General features: G+C 43.6%; 1 protein-coding gene across 5 annotated transcripts in view; it reads left to right on the forward strand.

Moving 5' to 3' along the window:
• The window catches only part of disp1 (dispatched homolog 1 (Drosophila)), a 102,762-nt gene extending 81,705 nt beyond the window's left edge, over window positions 1–21,057 (forward strand). For all 5 annotated transcript variants that reach the window (XM_025009606.2, XM_017432395.3, XM_017432392.2 and 2 more), the window contains 8 exons: window positions 10,873–10,902; window positions 11,276–11,399; window positions 11,721–11,848; window positions 15,483–15,577; window positions 16,041–16,138; window positions 16,267–17,856; window positions 18,564–18,827; window positions 18,906–21,057. In XM_025009606.2, the coding sequence (XP_024865374.1) occupies window positions 10,873–10,902; window positions 11,276–11,399; window positions 11,721–11,848; window positions 15,483–15,577; window positions 16,041–16,138; window positions 16,267–17,856; window positions 18,564–18,827; window positions 18,906–20,648 (4,072 nt within the window). In that variant the 3' untranslated portion in view covers window positions 20,649–21,057. The remainder of the gene's footprint in view (window positions 1–10,872; window positions 10,903–11,275; window positions 11,400–11,720; window positions 11,849–15,482; window positions 15,578–16,040; window positions 16,139–16,266; window positions 17,857–18,563; window positions 18,828–18,905) is intronic.
• The last annotated feature ends 2,455 nt before the right edge of the window (window positions 21,058–23,512 follow it).

Consider the following 23,512-nt stretch of genomic DNA (forward strand, 5'->3'; position numbering starts at 1 on the left):
CTCCCCCGTTTACCTACACAGACCTATTAAATCTGTGTCAGATGGGGAGATTAAGCTCTAGAAAAGGATATACCTGCCCCAGCAGTGCAGTTTTGGCCTGAACCCTAATATTGCCACAAACTTTAACACCATGTTTCTCTTCCAGCCATTCTTACTAAATTCTAAGGAGTTTAAATACATCTTAAACACACCAGGACACCAATACACCATATATTTATAACCCTCCTAATAACCTGAGGGAAGACGGTGTCAAATATCATTTTGATCTGCCTCGGAGCTGTGATCTGCCAGATTAGTCAGGGGATTATGTATACGATCGCAGCTTTGTCGCGTCTCCTTCACACCCACAGAGTGACAAGTTTTAACATCAGCCCTAATGTGCATTTCATAACGGGGGGGGATTTTTACGACTCTGTTCTCAGCTTCATGAAACAATAATCCATTTAACCAGATTAGCCCATGCTTGGTTTCCTAACGTTTCTATTTTAGAAACCATCAAAAGGATCTTGATCCACGTATGAAATAACCCAAATCCCTGGAAAGGTCTGAGCACAGCTCAGCAGTTCTGCTGAATAACACCCCACCACCACCAGATATTTTCCTCCTCTCTGGATATCTGTTCAAACTATTATTGCGATCTAATGTATCACAGCCGCTTTATGTAGACGGTGTTATTTAAGAGCAGACGGAAACAGGGCGTCCTTGGGACGTCTCTAGCTTCTTTGGCTCGCAGCTCCAGCAGATTTAAAGACTTCAGGTGAAGCCCCTTAAAACCAGGGGAAGATGGGAAATGGTTAAAGCTCATTTCCACATCCAATCGGAGCATGCAGTTCGGAAACATTGGTATTTATTACCTCGTTATTGATCGCTGACAACTAGCTTTTGGAAGACAATCGATCTTCTACTGCAGTTCAGCAAAGCGCCAATAACTCAACGCAACATGGAGTGTGGAAAAAAGGCATTTTGAAGTAGGTTTCTGTGTAAAAGTTACAAATAATTAATATCTTACTTATGGTAAGTAGCTCTTTGTTTTGAGATAGTCTCCAAAGTGGATTGCTGTTGCTTTAAAATGTCTCCAACCTTGAAAATTTTGTAGTGGTTCCTATGAAAGCTGGTATTTAAATTGTTACACTGCATTATAATTTTACATTAAACATAAAAACATAAAATTTTCTTCTGACTGTGACTTCTAGGTGCCTCTCAAGTGGTACACATTGCCGCTGTTTACGTTTCAATAACCATGTAATTCTTTATAATTAGCTTTGTATTGAGGCAGTGACAGCAGTGTATGAAGTAGGACTTTTGAGACTGGAGTTGTTTTTATACGGCAGCAATCGTTGTTGTTTTAAACTTGTACACACGTAGAACCAAAGTGTGTAAACTCGGCGGTCTGCCACTCAATTTTTAGTCAACCACAGTGATAGCGGAGAAAGAACGGTGGATTGAACACAGGTTTTATGTCTGCACTGTTCAACAGCGATGAGGTTTGGAGCTGGCTCCACATCAAACCTACTTACTTCCTTGAAACAACATGACCCCAATGTAAAAGTAAAGATAAAATAAACTGTGCAACCCCAGCTGCCTTTAGTATTCAAACAGCCTCTTGCTAACAGTTTAGACTGGGCCAAATTATTAACAAATGTCACGGGAGTTCTTATGGCAGCAGATGAACGACCAAACTCCACTGTCGAAATCATTTTATACTAAAAGCCACTTCAGAACGGCTGAACTATTCATTTAAGTGCACGACCCTTGACTATAACTACATCATGACAGCTTCACTTTGCTCACCGACGGTAGTTTCAGACGAGAACGAAAGCCGTGTCAGACTAAAACGTACGCCGTGGAACCTCAGGGCGCCTAAAGTTCAGCCCAACCTGCTTCTACCTGCATCTACGACCCTTCCAGAGTCACCATGGAGCTCCCTGACACTCAGGCATCCAGGGTCACGCCAAGTATTTAACCTTTCCCATTGAAACTCTGCACTCCTGGAGCTAAATGTTTACGTCCCATTCACCAGAGCCTCCTGCAACAGCTCCTGTTGTTTATGGGCAACCACGAGTTTGCTTTAGATTCATGCCCTGTCAGATCGCCAAAATTCTTCTCTCCTACTCCCTCGTAACACCGTCTCAAGAAAGGTCAGCCGAATGATCTTCAGGCAGCTTGAATTGGGTCGTTTCTGTTTGCTGCAGGCACTTTGGTGGCTGTATTAGTAAAGCAGTTTACTTACTACTCGAGCCAAACTTTTGCCCAAATTGTTTCCATTTACTATATGATATAGTTAGTTTACTGCCCATGTTAGAACAGCCAGCTGAAGTGGGAGGACTGCATCTGAGGAAGCAGTTGTCTGTATTTATGTGTACATTTTGTGGCTCGGGGTGGGGGCTCTGTGAGGGATAAGGGGGAGATTTACGGACATCCTGCAGGTCTCCTCCTCTCAGCCTCTCTCTACTGTAGGAGTGTGGAAAGCTATGAGGTGAGCCAGGGATGCATGTGATGATATCCTCATTACAAAACCTCAATATACACAGATGAGTTTAAAGGCTTGGACTTGTTTTAGGAAATGTTGCATATGTTTTTCTTCCTGCTTTATTGTATGAGCTTTGTCTGAGGTTTATCAGCTTCCCTTTATAGACTCTTAAGTTCTTCTGCACAAAGCGTTTGGGTTTGATGCTGAGCAGAGTCAACATCAGTCTGACACTGTTTGTGGCTTAATGACAGTGATAGCATAACACAAGTTCATTTCTAGGTTTTTACAAGTACACTCGTGTACTTTTATTGGAATAAGTTAGCAGCTGGATGTTGCTGATGAAATGTATTGATGAACCGATCAGGGATCGCCTCTAGAAAAGCAGGAGTTTTGTCACTTTGCTGCTCTGGAGCAAACAGGTGTGTGTTAGCCCCAACGCCAAGGAGGAACGACCTCAGCAATGACCTTAGAGAAGCAACCGTTTCTGGCCATCATTCTACAGGGGGAGAGATTATTCTAACCGTCCATTCATTTTCTTCTCCCGCTCTCTTGTTAAGGGTTTGGGTGAGCAGCTCTGTCTCCAGTGGTCAGTGAGCAATATTGGAGTTCGCGCTAAACAGGCTGCAAGTCGGAAAAGGTTTCTGCATAAATAAGAAACATTTAAGACAGCTGTCAAAATTCCAAGGAGTGGACGTGCCAGAGAGTTCTCCCTGACATGGCATGAAGAAATCCAAGAGCTCCATCCTCAGACTTTACAGGCCTCCGTCAGCAGGTTAGAGGTTAGAGTTTATGGGAGTAGAGTTAGGAAAAGGCTGAACAAGTGTGGCAGGTTGGGAAGGGTCAGCACAAACGCCTCATATCAACTGACAGCGGTAGAAGGATGATGATACGGGCTTGTTTTGCAGCACCTTGGCTCCTTGCAGTCATTGAGTCAACCATGAACTAAACCAAAGGATTCAAGGGTTAAATGTGAGACAGCAAACACAGCAGCTAACCTGCGACAGAAGGGACCTTGTGAGGACTAAATAATTAAAGCTCTTGAGTTTTAAGGGAGGGTATTATGAGTAAGAAGAAATGACAGCTTTGAAATTTATTCAATAAGCGTAAAACAATTTTCTCATCCCACTGAGTGCAGTCAGTCAGTTTCCTTCATTAACATAAAGAACAACACAATATATAATATTGTAGCTCTCCTGCAGCCCCCTCTCTGGGTCTGAAGCAAACCCCATAAAGATAGTCAGCTCAGATCAGGAGCTAGAACAAGATGTGCATCACATAGTTTATATAATTTATCATTAATGTCTCAGTGAGGAAGACTTCATTTTCAGTCTGGGTTTCTTTATGCCACCCTCAAACCTGAGCTGTCGGAGTACTCCTCTGAAACAAACCTCAGAGAGTCAAACAAAGTGACGACAACAACCGGAGCCCAAAAACAGCCTGACCGTGTGGTGGAAGTAGGTTAGAACTTCAGGCTGGAAGAATATGTGTCTATTAGTCCTGTCTGTTTATGAATCATTTCAAAGAAAGTCAAATGGAAGCTACATAGAGATTTCTAAAACATATTTCAACATGCATTACAGCACGTTACATTAGCTAAATTCATATTTTTGCGTGATTAAAATTTTTTTTTTTTTACTAAAATAATCATTGCATTTCGGCCTTTTATTTCAATACGGTCTTGAATCTGCAAGTTAATGTAGAGAAAGACTGGTTACTTTGAGATCAGAAGCTCATCAGTAGTTCCCTTTGCCTCGACTTGTACTCTTTGATTCATGTTCCTGGTGTACAGAAACATGTTTCTGAATGACTCATGAAGCTTTGACAAAGTTCTGCAGGTTTAAAGGGGGGATTTTTACAGAGATGGAGAAACTCCTCTCAGCGTGGCATAAAATAATCAGGAATGTAGGAAACCCTGCAACTCTCCCTGATCGTACAGATCTTCTTAAAGCGATAGTCAGACCATTTAGAAATGACGCTGTGTGGGGAAGTTGTAGACAGATAGCTCTTTGAATGACCTCAGATGGAAGAAACAAGAGCTTAAATCTGACTGCATTGATGAACTAAAAGCTAGTTGGGAAGCAGACAAGCCCAAAGTGGATTGCTGCCATCTTAAAATGACTCCAATCTCAGAAATTTCATGATGGTTCCTGTAAACAGTATGACATAGATCTTAATACCACCATCCGTTTCCTAATATGTAGTTATATACTATGGCTCTGTGATGTACTAAAGTTTATTGATGGAACAATATCAATGTGTGCAAATATATTATCACAGAAGAGTCCAATAAACCCCAAACTAGAACTGCAATAAATAAAAATACACATTTGGTAAAAAGACGGCCCCTCACTCCACTAAATGCCCCCAGCCAGGAGCATTTTAATGGCAGAACAGGAAGGTTTGTTGCAGCTGGTATCATCAGCCTAATATTCAACAATAATGTTGCAGTTTATATGTAATTTTGGGATTATTTGCAAGAGCAAATGGCAGCGGCATCTAGCTGTAGCGCTTCCAATTCCTGCAGAAATATCATTTAAATAATAATTTTTGCATTAAGTACTTCAACATTTAGATTTCACTCGTTTTAAGACTGAAGCATTCTGCTGTGTTCTGACTAGCCCTTAGCTTGTCCGTTCAGTCAAAATGAAACTGTTTCTCCAAAGTGAGGCCATTCAAAGAGCTATCTACAACAGGTAAGATATTAATCCTTTCATAGAACCCCACTTTAAAATCGCTAGGATATCCTTTAAAGCTGCACAATGGTTGCATTCAGCCACAAATGGAAACTCTGGAAGGTTAAGATGGATGTTTAGATTTTGGGACCTAGTTCTTCTTGTGAACTACTAGTACTTCCCTTCAATTACTGACTGATTTAGTGACACTAAGAGCTACAACTCTGGTCTTTAAAAGGACAGGATTCACTCTGTCACCGTCCAAACTCCGGATCTGTGAAGTTGACATGAAAAATAGGAGCCGAAAAGAATCCAGGATGAAGACGTCACACAGACTGACGGCTTGCGAGCACTGACCACGGCCCTGTGATCCCGACTGTCCGCCTGGAATGTGTTCGTCCCCATATTTCACCTTGAGGAATTCGAGTCAGTGGCAGGTGCAGACAGAAGAGGCCAGGCTCACCCATGGGTTCAGTCACCCCCAAAGAAGTCCATAAACGCACACATGCTGCTGCTGAGCTCTTTCTGCCTTTAACGGCTGAGCTTCTTGTTTGTTGTGAAACTCGGACGTGGCCGACCTGAGCACAAATGCACCTAAAACAAAACTTTTTTTTTTTTTTCTTTTGCTGCAAACACGTTCTGCGCCAGGCTGTTTCCTGCTGTGGTAACCAGAGCAGAGGTTCTCCACCTGACCTGTATTTAAACTTTGTGTTTAAACAGTTCAGGCCAGTTTCAGTGTTTATTGGAGGCCTGTTGGAAACACGATGCCCTTTGAAGGTTATCTACCTCCCTACAGAGCTGATTAAACATTTTACCACCATGTTCCATGTTTCTGATGTAACAGTGGCCTTTAGTTTTTGAGTGTTTTACTTAGAATAGTGTATTTGTCTGTCATTAAACAGCCAAAGGTTCTTCATTAAACACATTAATTTGTCCCATGCACCTTTAAAGGCTCCACTTATTGAAGACTTTTACGATTAATATTTTTGCATAATATACTGTAACACTGTAATATTAAAATGATCTGTTGAGTTTAGCTTTTATTTCTTACCCCTTATAGTTCTTTTAGATAATTACAGTAATCATAAATAACTACTTTGATCATTTTGAAGTGTGGTGCTGCCTAAAACCTATGAACAATACATGTCTTACCTGTTGTAGATGGCTCTTTGAACGACCTCATTTTGAAGAAATAGAGTTGAAGTTTGACTGATGAGCTATTGGCTAAACTAAACTTGATAGCAGTTCATATGAACGCTATTTTATAAACCTTTACAGCACTAGGTTTTTCACTTTACACAATTATTTACATTGAATTCTGAGGTTGTTTTCAAGAGCAAATCGTGGCAGCAGCAGCAGCCTGTAGCACGTCTGCTGAAGCCTGGGGTCAAATCAGCAAGAGTTTCATGTTTCTGACAGAACAGCTGTAACATCAAACTGAGGATGGACTAAGTTTTATTTGAATGAACTATTGTGACATCCCGGTTACAAGGGGCTGAAATGAGCTTCCTTCGTAGGGCGGATGGGCTCAGAGATGGGCTCAGGCTTTTCTTTTTATTGTTTTTTAATTTAATTCAGTGTAATACTCTTAATACTACAGTAATCTGTTGAACCTTTCTCTGATATCATTTAACTGTTCTCATCAGGTGTGAATCACTGCTTTAGCCACGATTTCCTGTACAAACGCGCACACACAGAGGCTTACTTATCAGTACGCACACTCCACACTGCACGGTGCAGTGCGTTTTCTTCCCAGCTGGTCTCAGGATGTCATTTGGATGGGTGCGCCGCTACACGGAGCCATTTCACGGTTAGCTCGAGCTTGTAATTGCGCGCGGCGTTCCAGCGAGGCACTAATCAGGGTGAGTCGGAGCCAGTGGCTCGATGGTTGACACTAATTGCTCTTGCTCCGACATGAGGGCATTATTCATGAAGTAGTTACCCGCCTGCCTGCTGACAGTTCACCCTCACCCTCTGCGCCCCCCAGCACACACACGGGCTTGTAGATGTACCAAAACACACGATCAGATACGGTAATTTCTTTCTCCTTCCAGATATATAGAAATGTTTTGTTGTTGTTTTGACTTGAAAATACATCTCACCGTTAGTAGATTGAAGTTTAGCTGAAGGAAAACACAAATCTTCCCCCTACGGGCCCCAACTTCTGTGTAGCTCCGGTTCAAACTGCTCCGTGTCGTAAAGGAGCCCCTCGGCATTGTTTTCTCCCTCCCGTTCCTCCTCTTCGCCCCTCTGTCAGCACGGTGCTGAGTGAGCGGCTGGTGGTCTGTGTTTACCTTATTAATTAGCCCAGTGATCCAGAAACACTCTCCCTCTGGTAAACAGAATAACACTGAGAGGCTACTCGGGGCCAGAGGAGGGACAAACTTGGAAACGAGGCCAGGAGCCGAGGACGGACGGAGAGGCAGTTGGACACAGAGACGGTCTACAGTTGGTGTTCTACAGGCATAAGAAGTGGAAACGATCAGGTGTCATGGAGGAAACCCGACACGGTGGATTGTCCTCCTGCAGAATATACAGCCTCACCAGTCAACACCAGCTCTGTTTCCCACCACCGTCCTTCCTCTGATTTTTTTTTTTTTTAATGTCTTGATTTCTTCTCAGTTGCACAAGGTGTGATAGTAAGGTTAGAGTATCTTTAGTTTCAGGTGGCTTCGTTTTAAAGATGAAATAGATCTTGTGGACACAGAGGTTTCAGTTTTTCGGCTCAGCTTGTGCTTTAGAAGAACAGGATAAGTTACTGCCTTCTGACTTGATGGATTCTTGATCCGTCTCATCTCCGCTCTTTTAGAGTTCTTAGGTATGCTGCGCATCTTTCCAACTGGCTGAAATAAATAGAGATTGGAGCGCTGCAGACCAAAATTCAAAGCAGACTTTTAGTAGACAAATAGATAGGCCTGACAGTGCAGTTATGAATCCATTCCAAGCCTTTCCTCTCCATTTTGGGCCATATGTCTGTCCTGAGGTCTGCAGTTCAAGGCCATACAAGGAAAGTCAAGAGACGGAGCACAGAAGAAAAAAAACTGACATTAGTGAAACCAATTTTTCCCTTGGCTAATAATTCAAAGGTGGGGAAAGTAATGGTTTTTATTCAGCTTAAAGTCTCTTAAAGGTTACTTTGCAAATCATGAAACAGAGTTTATTAGGTAATTGGTTACCGGTATATATGGATTGTGTCTCTCCCAAGCATCTAGAAAAAAAACATCTTGTTTGTCCACTTTGGTTGTGTTCATACCTTTGACATTTAAGGAAATATTGGACACTATACTGGATCGGGGAAGTTGAAGCCAGAGCAGCTACAGTGTTCCCACAGGATGGTCCCAGTACAAGTTTTATGTCCTGCTGCCACCATGTAAACGAATGGGACATTGTTCTTATTAAAATAAAATAAATAAATTCCTTTTTAGGTGTTGACTTCTGCTGATTCACAATGTTCTAACCTATTAAAAGATGATTTTTTTTTCTTATAAGTTTAGCTGTAATTAGTTATTTCATACTCAAAAGAAAGCGCCTGTAATGCCCTGATTGTGTGGGGGGGGTGGAGGAGCAGGTGGGACCTACAGCCCCACATCCTGAGTGCACAGACTCTGGTTCCTAAAATACATGAGAGCTTTTGTGAACAGGATCCTGCTGGCTTCAATTCCCAACTACGAGACAAGGCGGGGACTTTTTGCTTAGTATTTAAAAAACATGTCAGTGGCTCGTACTCTAAATCTGAGTGATGTGACATCTGACGTGTTAATGTATGTACTCAGTAAAACTTCATCCGGTGTGTTACCTGCTGTAGAGGAACAATCCTCTCTAAAAGGAACAAGTTCATTGTTGTTTCTCATGTTGTTGTTTTTTCAACTGCACCAACTTGGGCAGAAAAGAATCTCCCTCTTTCGGTCTTCTAGGGTTTTTTTTTTAAAAGTTATTTTTAGTTTTTTATGATAACATTATCACCATTGCTTTTGACCTGATTGGCTAACCCCCCCCCCCCAAACCCCCACACTGAATGACGATCAGGCTGTAATGTAAAAATTCAGCGAAGTTGTGGTGGTTTATCATCGTGGTGGAGCGTGGCGACAACATATCGTTGACGTAGGGCCCGTGCACGCCGACAAGGCTTCGTCTTCAAGAATTTGAAGCAGGAATGGCTACGCTAGCTTTGCGTCTAGGCTACGATTGTGATGGCGAAAAGTTAATTGAAACAGCGTAATGCAGACCTGATACCTGCAGCTGCATCCTGACATGATCTGAGAGCGTTGTACAAGGGTGCGTGTATAGAGCATGGTGAGGGCACAAATGAGCATCTTGGAGATGGAGAAAATAGCAGGAAACACTAATTTGGCAAGTTCTAAGAGCACCCCAGCACCATGACTGCCTTAACACCGACGGAGATTATTGAAATTTGTCTCAATCCAGCCACGTTCCAATCATGGAGAGCCTAGCTGGGTTGTTGTCCAGTGTAAACGAGGGCCTTATTGTCTGTTTCATCAGTGGTTTAAATTAAAATCTGTTTCTCCACAGTGGAGAGGAGAACAAAATGTGATGGACAAAGATTTGTTTTAGCTTTAAGGACAATAAAGCAGAATCTAAGAAATGAATTTTAAGGGGGAAGTTGTTCTAAAAATGGCAAAACCTAAAATTTAGGTGTTGCGGCTTCTGAGGAAGAGCCTGATTGGTCATCAAGACCAGCCTAATTTCTTCACTGAGGTTACCTCCTCCACTAATTGTCCTTTCATTTAGCCTAAACTACGAGCATTCGGATCTCACCTATTAAAATGCATTTTTCTGCAGCTAAATGGGCTTTCTTCTTATCTATGTCTTGTTTGCGGTTTCTCCTTATATTCAACAGTGAAGCTGGCAAGACAGCATCTCCGTCTTTAAAGTGTTTTCTGAGAGAAGCTTTAAACACATTTTCCTTTCCCTGGAACCCTTTTATTCCTGATCTCTTATCCCCTGCAGCCCTGCTTTGATCAGATGCTCATATCTGATTCTCCTGCTTCCTCTTCTCTCCTCCTCCTCCCCAGTCGGGGGGCGTTTGTGTGCTGCCGGCATACCGGACACCCCACCACTGCTCACAGGAGGGGTTGACGAGAAATACAGATAAAGCCTGAGCAGCTGAAAACATCTGTGTGTACGTTTGTGTCGGGGTCACCCCCACACCAGGAAGCTTTATTACAGATAATGATATTGTGTTTGTGTGTTAATTGTAAAGATATCATTTGATTTGATCGGACAGGTCATGTTAGGCCAGAGTGCATCTGTCCTTGTGGAGGTTCATGATCGGACTCGGTGACGGTTTTGGAAACATTCGGGGCTTTATTTGGGTTCAAGCTGGAACCTTTTTCACATCGGGTTTTGGGTTCAGACAGAAATCCGTCTGGATCAGTTTGAACCTCTCAGGAATTTCCAGCTGCGTGTGGGGGTAAATATCTGTACCTGTGGCGCGTTCTTGGGCACGTGTATATTAGAAACACAAGTTGCTATAGGCTTGTTTGTCTGGCAGGAGAGAGGAGCGAAGCTGTGACGAGTTCACTGCAAACTGCTTTTGACAGCCGCGTCAGCTTCACTGTTTTCAGGGAACCCAAGGTGTGTGCTCGTGCTGGAAGAGAAAGAGGCCTGTCCGCTCTTTATCAAAAAAAACTCTGCAGGTCTGTTTTTGATTGGTTGTTGCTTTGACTTCAACATATAAACTTGATTTATCTCCCTCTTTTTGTTTTTCAGCCCTGCAAGGCCCTTTCGATTCCCCAAAAGGTAAGAGCTGCCAAAAACGGTTTCTCCTCTGTCGATGATCTGGTTTGCAAAGCTTTCCTCCTCCTCCTCCTCTCCCGTTCATTCCTGTCATCCATCCATCACTGCTTTTTTTTGGAGCCATCATTCCTCAGTTGTGAGTCATGAGAGTTATAGAGGGAAGTTTTGTGTCTCTCTGTGTACCTGGATGCTAAAAACCAGCAGCTCCCCTCATTTTTCCTTTTCACTGCAGCAAAACCCACAATATGAAAAGTTTAGAAGAAAGATTTTAAGTGCTTCTGTGCCTAATTGAAGACATATAGTTTATCTTTTTCATACTTCTCTGTTAGATATGTCGTCTGTTTTGACACATTTAAACTTCTTGTCTCGTTCCTAGTTACTCAGAGCTGATAGCTGATTGGCCGGTGGTTGTGCTCGGGGTGTGCACGGTGCTCATAGTGATCTGTGCCTTAGTGGGCGTCCTGGTGCCAGATCTGCCTGATTTCTCTGACCCGCTGCTGGTGAGTAAAGACCCAGTTTTATTAACTTCTTAAATTCAACACTTGAAGGTTAGTCTGTGAATGTTAGCATTAATAACATGGTTGTGGAGCAAAAATTGAAAGAAGTCGTCCTGTTTTTCCTGAACAGCACCATCCTTTTGGTTTTATTGACAAACACTTGGAAGAATTTCTTTCTTCAATAATTAAGCATCCAAGTTTCAAGCTAAGCAAAAGCCAACAGGGAGACAAAGTGATATATTTGGATAATTATGACCATAAATCTAAATTACCATCATGAGGACCTAAACGTTTTGTTTGCTGTCATTTTCTTTTTGCGTTAAGGGTTTTGAGCCTCGAGGAACCGCTATTGGCCAGCGACTGGTCACGTGGAACAATATGGTCAAGAACACGGGCTACAAAGCTACACTGGCCAACTACCCCTTCAAGTATGCTGACGAGCAAGCCAAAAGGTAACCTCACACACCTTCCACATTACATACACGTGGTAATGTCTGCAGTTGTGTTTAAGACCAGGTTTGAGTTTACAAGTCTTAAACTATAAAGACAAGAGGCCACGGACAAGAGGTAAGACGGAAAGGTAAGACGGAAAGTGAAGCTCTCGATTTACTGGGCCGTCTACGTTCAAACCCTCCTTTCTTTCCAGAAGGAGCTGGAGAGAGGGGTGTTTGGGTTCCCCTCCTGGACTGGTTGCTTCCACGACTCAGGATGGATCAGTGGAAGAAAAGTGATGGATGGGATGATTATATAAATGTTTTGGTGTTTTAATTTAGAGAAGTTTGAAGCACACTTACTGATAAATGAATGATAAATTAGTTCTTTTAACCAATTTAAACCTAATGAAGTAAAGGCATTAAATGCTGTTTACAGACAACAGAATTTACTCCCCGTTTCAACTTTGACACTTTCAGCTGTAAATCACCAGCTCAGTTACTATTTTCTGAGACAGTTAGGAGACAACAACTAAACTAACTAAATCTGTGTTTGCATATGATTATTTCAATGTTTATATTCAACATAAAGCGATTCAAGTCTAATAAAAAAATCTGTACAAACCCTCAACAGGATAAAAGGCTGAGGTGGAGGATGAAAGTGGGAATGGACTGGGGGTCAGGGTTGAAGAATATTGTCGACAGACGTGTTGAAAAGACCCCTTGTTAAAGAAATCAGGAGCAAAAAAAGAGTTTGTCTGTGGTTTGAGACAGTCTGTTCAACAATCAGTCGGATTTTCTCTAAACTGAAATTATATAAAGGACTTCATGATCACCTCTGAACTCCTGCAGAATACTTCAGCTGTTTTGTGAAATAGCTTGCATGCTTACCTCAATAACAAGGATTTAACGCAGTGGTTTTCCTCTGAATCAGCTTCCTGTCATGTCTCTATGTGGTTAAACTTGCAGCCCCGGTGCGCTGACGAAATAATAGCTCCTCTCTGTCTCCCGCTTTGTCCGTGCCTACCTCTGTCTGTCCGTCTCGCTCATCTCTCCGCGTGTCTGTCTTCAGATGTAATTGTGTACTTATATGTTGTTCAAGGAGGCCTCTGCTGTCAGCGAGAGTCTCCACTTCATCCCATCTGTCAGCCCTCAGTCTTTTTCTGATGACTCAACCTTCCTGTTTCAACCCAAAGACGGGCCCCCGCCACCCCACCTTTTAGGCACACAGATAAAGGAACCGTCTGCGCCATAAATCCGCCTGATAAGGATTTGGTGCTGAAGATCACAGATATGTAACGGATGCATCAACTCCAAAAACCTGTCTGCACTTCTACTATTAGGATTATTATAATAATGACAGCAGTGGCCTACTTCTGATGTTGAAAAGAACAATATTTATTGCCCACCACCATGAAAGGTGGGTAACCATGTAATTGCCTGTGTGTGTGTGTGTGTGTGTGTGTGTTAGACTGTCTTCTAGTAAAACATCTCATGAACCACTGGACAGATTTTAAGAAAACTCTCAAAGTATTCATTTGGTGTACATCTACAACTCATTAACTTTTGGAGTCAATGTGATTCAAGATGGCCACAAACACAAAAATGGCTAAAATGTTGATAAATATTGAGCTGAAATGTAGCTCTAACACATATTTGTTTAAAACTTTGGTTTGCAAGACGCCGAGGGTTAAAGGAGGTTAAAGGAGACTCCTTTAAGGAGTGATAGTTTTCCCGTAATTTTCGGACTACTGAGCGCACCTGAATATAAGCTGCACCCGCTAACTTTAAAAAAGAAAAACAAAATTGTACATATATAAGCTGCACTTCTCTATAAGCTGCAGGTATCCACGTTGTCACGAGATATTTACACGAAAGCATTTATTGTGTAACTTGGAATTAAATCTGTACCGTAAATGTTTTTTCCGAACAGTGCCTGGAACACGGCTGGTTAAAAAAAAAAAATACAGTAGCCTACCAGGAAAAGTCATTGATCGCTATCTCCATCTTTCTCCTGTGCACTAAAACCACTGAAGTCGTCTTCTTCAGTGTCGGCATTGAACAGCCTCAGAGTTACTTGGACACACACTTCCTCAGTCTCTCCTTCGTTTCGAGGTGAATTCACCCTTGAGCTCAGGCTGTCCTCTTCACGCAGCAGGCCAGCCTTTGGAAACCCATAGTGGAATTTTCGGCACTGCTCTCATGTGACGAAGCTAAATGTTTTGGTGGCATGACGCTCGTTAGCCCGTAAAAATTCATAAATTGTCCCCATCATTGTTGAAAGCGTGAATAAAAAAGTAGCGGCTTTTAGTCCGGAAATTCCGGTAATTAGTGCTGCTTTTTTACTGAAGTTACTGCTTTCCTTCGTTTTGTCTAATGCTGATTTTTCAGGCTGGTATAAGAGTTTTAGCATTTCTTCACAGAAGGATGATGAAGATAAAACCCTGAGTAAATATTACAGACCCTCAACTCTTTTTCATTTATGTTTTACTTTGTACTGTGAGAAAATCGACAGACTTTTTTTTAGTAACAACTGACATTTCCATTTAGGTCAAATATACCTTCAAAACTTAAATGAGACTGTCGTATTTAATGGCAATAATTTCATGTTAAATAAGGAAGTATGTATTTTAAAAATGACATTAGTATTCATGTTCCAACCTTTCCAAATAGTGCTTGACAGATCAAGCGTTAAATGTTTAATAAATGCTTGTCTGAGATGCAGGCTGTTGCTGGTCTTGTCGTTAATTGGACATTTTAAAGACTTTGGTCTTTGCCAAGCTGAGTTTTCACCAGGAAACTGTCAACATTTCAGTTAATTCCACCCTCCGGTCTTTTCTCTGACACCCAGCCTCATAAGATTTATCACTGACTGACTGTTTCCATCAAAAACTTCATCTTTCTTTGGCTCTGTTCAGACCTGGCACCAACAATGAGTTTGTCTGAGGTGGACAGCCTTAAAGACAAGTGTTCATACATGGTCTTAGAGTCCATCTTCAGCCTGGTTCAGGACGGTTTGCATTTAGACTAGCAAAATAATACAGATAAGTGTACCTGAGGAAGATGTTGTTGATGTATATAGAAAGTGTTCACAGTCACGCCTGTGTTCATCACCGTCCAAATGCAGTCAGATCGCTCGAGATAGAAGTCAGTGCCAGGCCTAAATTAGGTTCTTTGACTCATCGGGGCCTGCACCAAATTAAAGTTCTTTCATGAACTAACACAGATTGATGATTCATCACTCAGTATCACTTTAATCCAATCATCCACAATTCAGGACTGTTCTCAACGATGGTTTACATTTTCTGGACAAAAATCCCATTTCCATCAGGTACATTTCACACAGTTCACTCCCAAACACTGACCTCCTGTTCCTGTCCATTTGCTTCCAAGGCGGAACACTTTCAGTTTCCTCTCCAGTTGCTTTGACGGCTTCCTTTATGTCTTCTAATAACAGCCTTCCTGTTTTGTCTCTACTTGCTCTCAGCTTGGAAACTGAGAACAACCAACGTCTTTTGTCTCAGTCCGAGCTGAAAAATGTTCTTCACTGGTTCAGCTGACTCTTACTCTTTCTAATCCTGTAAATGTTGGTTAAAAAAAGAAAATACTCAGCACCAGTAATCTAACCATGTGGATGTCCTTTTTGGTTTTCTAGTCACCAAGAACCCAGATGGCCAGAGGACCACTTTGAAAGAGACAAACGACAGGCGGAGTGGGACTTCAGTAAAGACTTCTTCTGTGATGTGCCAGGTAAGTTTGTGAGTACAGGACAAAGAGAATTAAGAAATTATATGTCATATTTTCAGACCAGGTTGTCATTCTGGGCAACCTCAAACAGATCTAAGACAGCAGAATGTCCGCGCTGTCATAAAGAAAAGCAGATGGGATAAAACTAGAATCTTTGTCAGGTTTTGTTGTGTAATAGATTAAGCCGGTATGATAAGCTGGTATGATATTCTCCTACAGCAGGGGTAGGATACCCTGGTCCTGGAGGGCCACTATCCTGCATGTTTTACTTGTTTCTCTGCTCCAACACACCTGATTTGAATCAGTGTGCCATTAACAGGCTTCTGCAGAACATGAAGAGGTGATTTAACCACTGAATCAGGTGTGTTGGAGCAGGGAAACAAGGAAAACATGCAGGATAGTGGCCCTCCAGGACCAGGGTATCCTACCCCTGTCCTACAGTTACAGAACTACTTTCTTTGTGCAGGTGACCGTTACTCTCGACTGGTGTTCACATCAGCCGAAGGGAAGAATCTGTGGAATATCCAGGCCATCAAATCAATGTGCAATCAGGACAACACAAGAGTAAGCACACAACCCTTTCTCCAAGTCAAGATTGATAATGATGGAGTTTACCTTCACAAGTCTTCTTTTGGTCTTCTGCCTTGTTAATCTTTTTTTTATTATATCTGTGTCTTTCTTATGTTTGTCAGGTGCGCTCCCACCGCGACTACTGGAGTCTCTGCCAGCGCACCAACGACGCCTCCTGTTGTCCCAGTTGGACGCTCGGGAACTACATTGCTGTCCTCCAAAACAAGTCGTCCTGTCAGAAAATCACAGAACGAGACGTCACCCAAACGCTCAAAATACTGCGCTCCTGTGCCAAACACTACCACAACGGCACGCTCAGATCCGACTGCTGGGACATGGCACTGCGACGCAAGGATCAGGTGAAGTGCACCGGCGTGCACCGGAAGTGCACCAAGTACAACGCCGTCTACCAGATCCTTCACTTCCTGGTGGACAAAGATTTCCTCAGTCCAAAGAGCCTGGAGCATCCGCCGCCTGTGCTCAAGCACAGCATGCTCTTCTCCCCCACAGAGAAGGGAGAGTCTATGATGAACATTTACTTGGACAATTTTGAGAACTGGAACGCCTCCGACGGCATCACCACCGTCACGGGGATCGAGTTCGGCATCAAACACGACCTCTTTCAGGACTACCTCCTCACTGACACGGTGTACCCCGCCATAGCCATCGTCATCGTGCTGCTGGTCATGTGTGTCTATACGCGCTCGGTTTTCATCACACTCATGACTATAATTGCCATCATCAGTTCACTGATTGTGTCCTACTTTCTCTATCGAATGGTCTTCAACTTCGAGTTCTTCCCCTTCATGAACCTCACTGCCCTCATTATTCTTGTGGGGATCGGCGCGGACGACGCCTTCGTGCTTTGCGACGTGTGGAACTACACTAAGTTCGATAAGCCTCGCGCTGAGCTGGCAGAGACGGTGGGCGTGACCCTGCAACATGCCGCCCTCTCCATGTTTGTCACCAGTTTCACCACCGCCGCAGCCTTTTATGCCAACTACGTCAGTAACATCACCGCCATACGCTGCTTCGGTGTTTATGCCGGAACCGCCATTTTGGTGAATTATATTCTGATGGTGACGTGGCTGCCTGCTGTGGTGGTGCTACATGAGCGCTACCTGCCCAACATGTTCCCCTGCTCTGAGTCCGAACACCAGCAAAGAAGCTCCTGCTCACAGATGTTCTGGGTCGGACTTTGTCAGAAGGCCAACAAATGTCTCTTTACGGTCTCTGAGGTGTCAAGAATCTTCTTTGAGAAAGTGCTGCCCTGTATCGTCATCAGGCTGCGCTACCTCTGGCTCTTCTGGTTCCTTGCCATCACAGTTGGTGGAGCTTACGTGGTTTGTGTAAACCCAAAGATGAAGCTTCCGTCCCTCGAGCTGGCGGAGTTTCAGGTGTTCCGATCCTCCCACCCTTTTGAGCGCTACGACGCAGAATACAAAAAACTTTTCATGTTCGAGAGAGTTAATCACGGCGAGGAGCTCCACATGCCGATCACCATCATTTGGGGGGTTACTCCCCTGGATAACGGAGACCCCCTAAACCCCAAAAACAAGGGAAAGCTAATGCTGGATACCAGTTTCAACATAGCCAGTCCAGCATCTCAAGTGTGGATCCTCAACTTCTGCCAGAAGCTGAGGAACCAAAGCTTTGTCTTCCAGTCGGAGGATCAGGACTTCACCAGCTGCTTCATTGAGACATTCAAACAGGTCAGTCCTTTGCTCTTAGTGTGTACATAACATTAAACCTTTATGTTACAGCAGTGGCCTTGTGTGTTCTTTTTTTTGTTTTCTTTCCTCCCTTCTGTATAGTTGCAGCTTCCTGTCTGAGGCTTACAGCAGATCTGATTGGATCACCAGTTGATAGCTCCACCAATCCCAGAAGAGGCCTCCTTATTTAAGCCTCAACTTCGGCACGGCTGTTTCTTTGTTTCAGCAGCTTGCCTCTTTGCTGGATGTTTGATAGCTTTGAGTTGCTGTGGCTTTTGAATGTGCTACTAGAGTTTGTTTGGAGCTGGATTGTTTCAAAGTGAACTGTATTTAGTTTTTTCTTATTATTATTTGTTTGGGTTTTTTTGGACTGATACTGGCTTGTAGTTGTTTGGCCTTAGGTCTTGGGTCAAGTTTTGGTTTTTGTTAAGAACTTTGGGTTACAGCTCTGATTTTAATATGTAAAGTTTTGTTTTTCTAGATTTTGTTTTATTTATTGTTTTGGTGTATAAGACTCCAGTTGACTTTTGATAATTGTTAATTTTCACTCTTGTTTTTAAAGAAAAAACTGAACTATAAACACTTAACTGTTTAAACCTTTAAAATCTGTGTTTTAATGTTACTTCTCCTTCCCCCTGGCCGAGCCGGGTCATAATACATTACCTGGCAGAATCAGTTTAATCTTCATTTATTTCTTTGTCTTGCAGTGGATGGAGAACCAGGACTGTGAAGAGGCCTCTGTCTACCCCTGCTGCAGTCAGTCCACTTTCCCCTATAAGCAGGATGTGTTTGAGTTGTGCATCAAGAGAGCCATTATGGAGCTGGATCGGAGTACCAGCTATCACCTGGACAGCAAGACCCCCGGACCTCGATTTGACATCAATGACACCATCAGAGCCATAGTCTTAGAGTTCCAGAGCACCTACCTCTTCACGCTGGCCTATGAGAAGATGTTCCAGTTCTACCGTGAGGTAGGACCCTTGATATTTACTATCTCTGTGATGCAGTGTTCTAACGAGACTAAACTTTCTGTTGTGATTGTGTTTCAGGTGGATGCCTGGATCACAGAGGAGCTGCGTTTTGCTCCAGAAGGACTTAGCCACGGCTGGTTTGTCAGCAATTTGGAGTTCTACGACCTCCAGGACAGTCTGTCTGGCGGCACTCTGGTTGCCATGGCGCTGTCGGTGGCTGTGGCTTTCAGTGTCATGCTGCTCACCACCTGGAATATCATCATCAGCCTGTACGCCATCCTTTCGATTGCTGGGACCATATTTGTCACAGTGGGCTCTCTGGTTCTTCTGGGCTGGGAGCTGAACGTTTTGGAATCGGTTACCATTTCTGTTGCTGTGGGACTATCAGTGGACTTCGCTGTCCACTACGGCGTAGCCTACAGACTTGCTCCTGTGCCAGACAGAGAGGGGAAGGTGGTTTTTTCCCTAAGTCGGATGGGCTCTGCTATTGCTATGGCAGCGCTGACCACCTTCGTTGCGGGTGCGATGATGATGCCTTCGACCGTACTGGCCTACACCCAGCTGGGAATGTTCATGATGCTGATCATGTGCATCAGCTGGGCCTTCGCCACTTTCTTCTTTCAGTGCATGTGCCGCTGCCTGGGGCCCCAGGGCACCTGTGGCCAGATCCCCCTGCCCAAGAAGCTGCAGTGTCAGACCTTCAGCAAAGCCACCAGCAGCCCAGCTCCTCAGGCCAACAGCTCTGGTCTGGAGACATATCAGCTCGGGGGTGAGGAGGCGGAGCACTACGAGCTGGAGCCACTGGCGTCCGGTCAGAAAGCTGAAGACAAACCGCGAGAGTACGAGTTGGACACTCGGCTGTATAACGGAATCGCTCCTCACCCCCACGCTGCACCCTTTTCACACATCCACTGTAAGAGCACTGACACAGGCAGAACCATCTCAGAAAACGGCCTTGTAGGCACTCTGAGCCCCCCGTCCAGGTGCCAGTACTCTCAGAACACAAACTGTACATGTCGGGATCCTCCTCCTCACCCGTTACAACAGTGGGCCTCCCACTCTTACACTCAGCCTCCCAAAGACTCGCTTTCCTGTCCGCCCACCCCGCAGCTCTTCCCCTTTACAAGTAGCATCCCAGGCAAACACAACAAAGCCCTATTACCTCTGAACCTGGACCCGCTCTACACACACATGGAGTGCCGTTTGCACTGTGTCCACTGCCCCCTCACTCATTTCCATCACTGCTCCCATGGGAGAGCAGCGCCCCCCAGGCAAGGACCTGTTCATACCTGCCATCTTGGAAAGTACTCTGTCCACTCCAAACCCCCCAGCCAAAACCAGGACACAACTCCAGCACCAACCTCTGAGGAAATGAACTCTTTAAGCGCTGACAGTAGCCAAAATGCTGGGGTGCCAACTCCACCTCCCGCTCAGTACCCCCACCCCTCCCCCCACCCCTCAGCACACACACCCTGTCAGAAAAAACAGAGAGTGACAGACTGCGAGCACTGCTGTGGCGAAAATCCTGCCTCCCCCACGACCACAGACGCAACAACGCGTATCAGTGCCCGTCGTCACGTTCCTGGCAACCAGGAGAGGCCCGAAAATATTCCCGTCACACGGGAGAAAAGTGCCCCAAAGTGCAAGGAGAACTCAAAAAGGGAGCGGGCGTCTTCCGCCTCTCCGAAGAAACTTGACTGTTTTAACAGGACGTTGAAAGTGAAGTGCAATTCAGCTTCCGAGTTTATTGTGCCAAAAAGTGAAGCCAGCGTTCCTCCTGTCGCAGCAAACACAAACCCCTCCTCTGAAAGCTTATGCTGACAGTAATTTGATAATATAAGAAAAACTCATCACAAATATCCCAAAAATTGAAAATTCAAGCAATATTTGTGCAATCAGACAAAATATGGGCTGTGCTAACCAAGTGCCTTTTTGTTTATGTTTAAAAATAAAAGCACTGATCCACTAAATCTTTTTTCTGCTCACGTGCCAGATTTGTATTGTAAAAACACTACCAGTAACTCTGTGTAAACTGTAAAAAACTCTGTCTTAAGTGTTAATAATTTGAATACAGTTGCTTTTTGCACCACAACCACTTTCTGCAGAATCTACACTGAGTGTACAGTCACGGGGAAAAGTTCACCCTCATTCAGTTTTTCTGTATCAGGACATCATAAAATGTTTGTTTTTGTTTTTTTTTCACAAAATACTAAAACTGTTCAAAACAGATGCCATCCTGTTGTTTTTTATTAAACAAAACAAAGTCAAAATAGAACAACTGTGTGTGAAAAATTAAGTCCACGTCATGAGGAGAACCTCCTTTAGCAGCAATAACTCTCAGTAAAGGTTTTTCTTTCTGACATGATTATTCTTTGATGTAGCTGTGTAGGGATTTTGGCCCACTCTTTTTTTACAACGTTGCTTCAGTTCATTGAGCTCTGCAGACATTTGTTTCCGTTCAGGTCTCTTCAGGTCCCTTCAGGTCCCACCACAGGATGTTAATCAGATTGAGGTTCTGGACTTTGATTGAACCGCTGCAGCACCATGATCCTTTTCTTTTTGAGCCGTTCTGTTGTAGATCAGCTGCTGTTTGGGATCTTAGTTCTGTTTGGTCCCAGCTCCAGCTGTCAGACAGATGGTCTCAGATTTGACTCCAGAACTTTGGTTCCAGAGGAGTTCATGTTCGATTCAATGACTGTAAGGAGCCCAAACCATCATCCCTCCACCACCGTGCTGACAGCTGTTGGTATGAGGTGTTTCTGGTAATAAGCTGTGTTTGGGTTTCTCCAAACATGCTGCTCTGTATTCATTCAGGTGAAACTTTACAAACCTGGGTTGTGCGGCCATGTTGTTTTAGAGAGAAGAGCCTTCCAAACAAGCCGATTTTACTGTCATGACCTTTAACCTTTAACCCGTTAACTGAGGCCTGTAAGATTGGAGACAGAGTGCTTGGTTTGTTTTGTCATTTCTCTGAGCATTACACAGTCTGCCTTTGGGGTGAATTTACTGGGCTGTCCACTCATGGGGAGACTAGCAGCTGTCTTAAATATTTTCTACTTGTGAATAATCTTTCTCTCTGTAAAATTATGGACTATTAATTGTTGGAAATGACCTTTGACCCTTCCCAGATTGATGAGCAGCAACAGTTGCTTCTCTAAGGTCATTGCTGATGACTTTCCACCCTGGCATTGTGTTAATCAGATCTACAGCAGCAGCTCCTGACTGAAACTGAACCTCTGAAGTCCTGAGGAAGCAGTGAGGGAGGACTTAGTTTTTCACACACAGGGTTCATTTGTGTTTAATAAATAACAACAACATGGTGGGCTCTGTTGTGTGTTTTTGTCCACTTGAGGTTAGATTTGAAGACAAACAGAACCCGGTAAAGATCAGATGTTTGTTTTTACTTACCGGTAAAAACAAAGAATTGAAAGTGAGAGGACTTTTCCCCTTGTCTGTACACATGGGTTCATGTTCTCAGATATGACCGCAGTGCGCCACAAGCTGCTCAGAGGTTTTTGCGCGTCTCTTTCTGTGAGTTCGTGGGAGCTCACGTTCAGTTCCCGGCTCTCGTGCTCATGTCCCCACACGCCTCAGATACAGAGTTGTAATGTATGATTAAAATGTCTGCTTTCATCGCTGTCGCCCTGCTGCTGTGTAAACTCACTGTGAGACCTCCAAAATAAAACGTCTCCCTCGACGAGAGAGAGGAGTTTAGCTGGAAGCTAAGCAGTCGCTCAGCTGTTTTTGTCGTCCTGTAACGGCTCTGCTACACGTGAGCCGAGGTCTCTGGCTGGGTTTAAAGTTTGCACACAAAGATAAGGCTCTCGTTGCACAATGATCAGTGAAAGAGACGAATCATTGGATGGATGGGAGGAACAATCCCTTTGTGCTGCGAGGCTCATTACATGACATCATTACATGAACCGACAGAAGCGCTCCACACTTCCAGGCTTGCTGAGGCAGACAGCTTTAATTACAGGGAGACAACATTGGCAGCTGACATAAGTAGTGGGTTGTTTGTCAAACAAAGACATATTTTAAATGAGTTAGACTTTTATTGTGTGAACAGGACAATGCTGGAACAAAAGCTGCTGACTCTTTGTTTTTATTTCTAACAACTATTCGTGTGTTCTTTATATTCAAACAAAATGTAAGAAAGAGCTATAGTCATGTAGGAGCAACTAAAATCTAAAGTTTGAAGGGATATTTCAGCCATTTGCTTGGAGTAATATAAGTATTTGTTCTGAAAATCTTTAAGGCCAAGTTTGGTTTTTGTGGACAAAGCTGTCTGCTTTGACTTCTCAGTCTGGGATGGACAAATGCGTACATCTGTTTTGATCAGATGTAGGTGAGGGATGGTTTAGACCAAAATAGACGGGTCAAGAAAATTTTCAGTAACAATATTTATAACAATCAAAAGAAAAGAAATCCAACAAGGAGTATCTTCCATTTTTTATTTTCTATGAGCCACTGGATGAGGAAACGGAATCTGTCCTACGACAGCGAACGCATCACTTCAACATTCAAGTATGGTTTAAATATTTTCCCCAAGAAATCTATAGTAAAAGTACAGATGCAGATAAATTTGTTGACACTCTTCCACAATAGCCCGAAAGCTCCAGTTTTGTCTCATCGGTCCCAGAAACTTTGGTTCTTGTCGACATGGATTTTGGTGAATTCCAGTC

The sequence above is a fragment of the Kryptolebias marmoratus genome, linkage group LG19 (genome assembly GCF_001649575.2).
Source record: "Kryptolebias marmoratus isolate JLee-2015 linkage group LG19, ASM164957v2, whole genome shotgun sequence".
In the NCBI taxonomy this organism is placed as follows: Eukaryota; Metazoa; Chordata; class Actinopteri; order Cyprinodontiformes; family Rivulidae; genus Kryptolebias; species Kryptolebias marmoratus.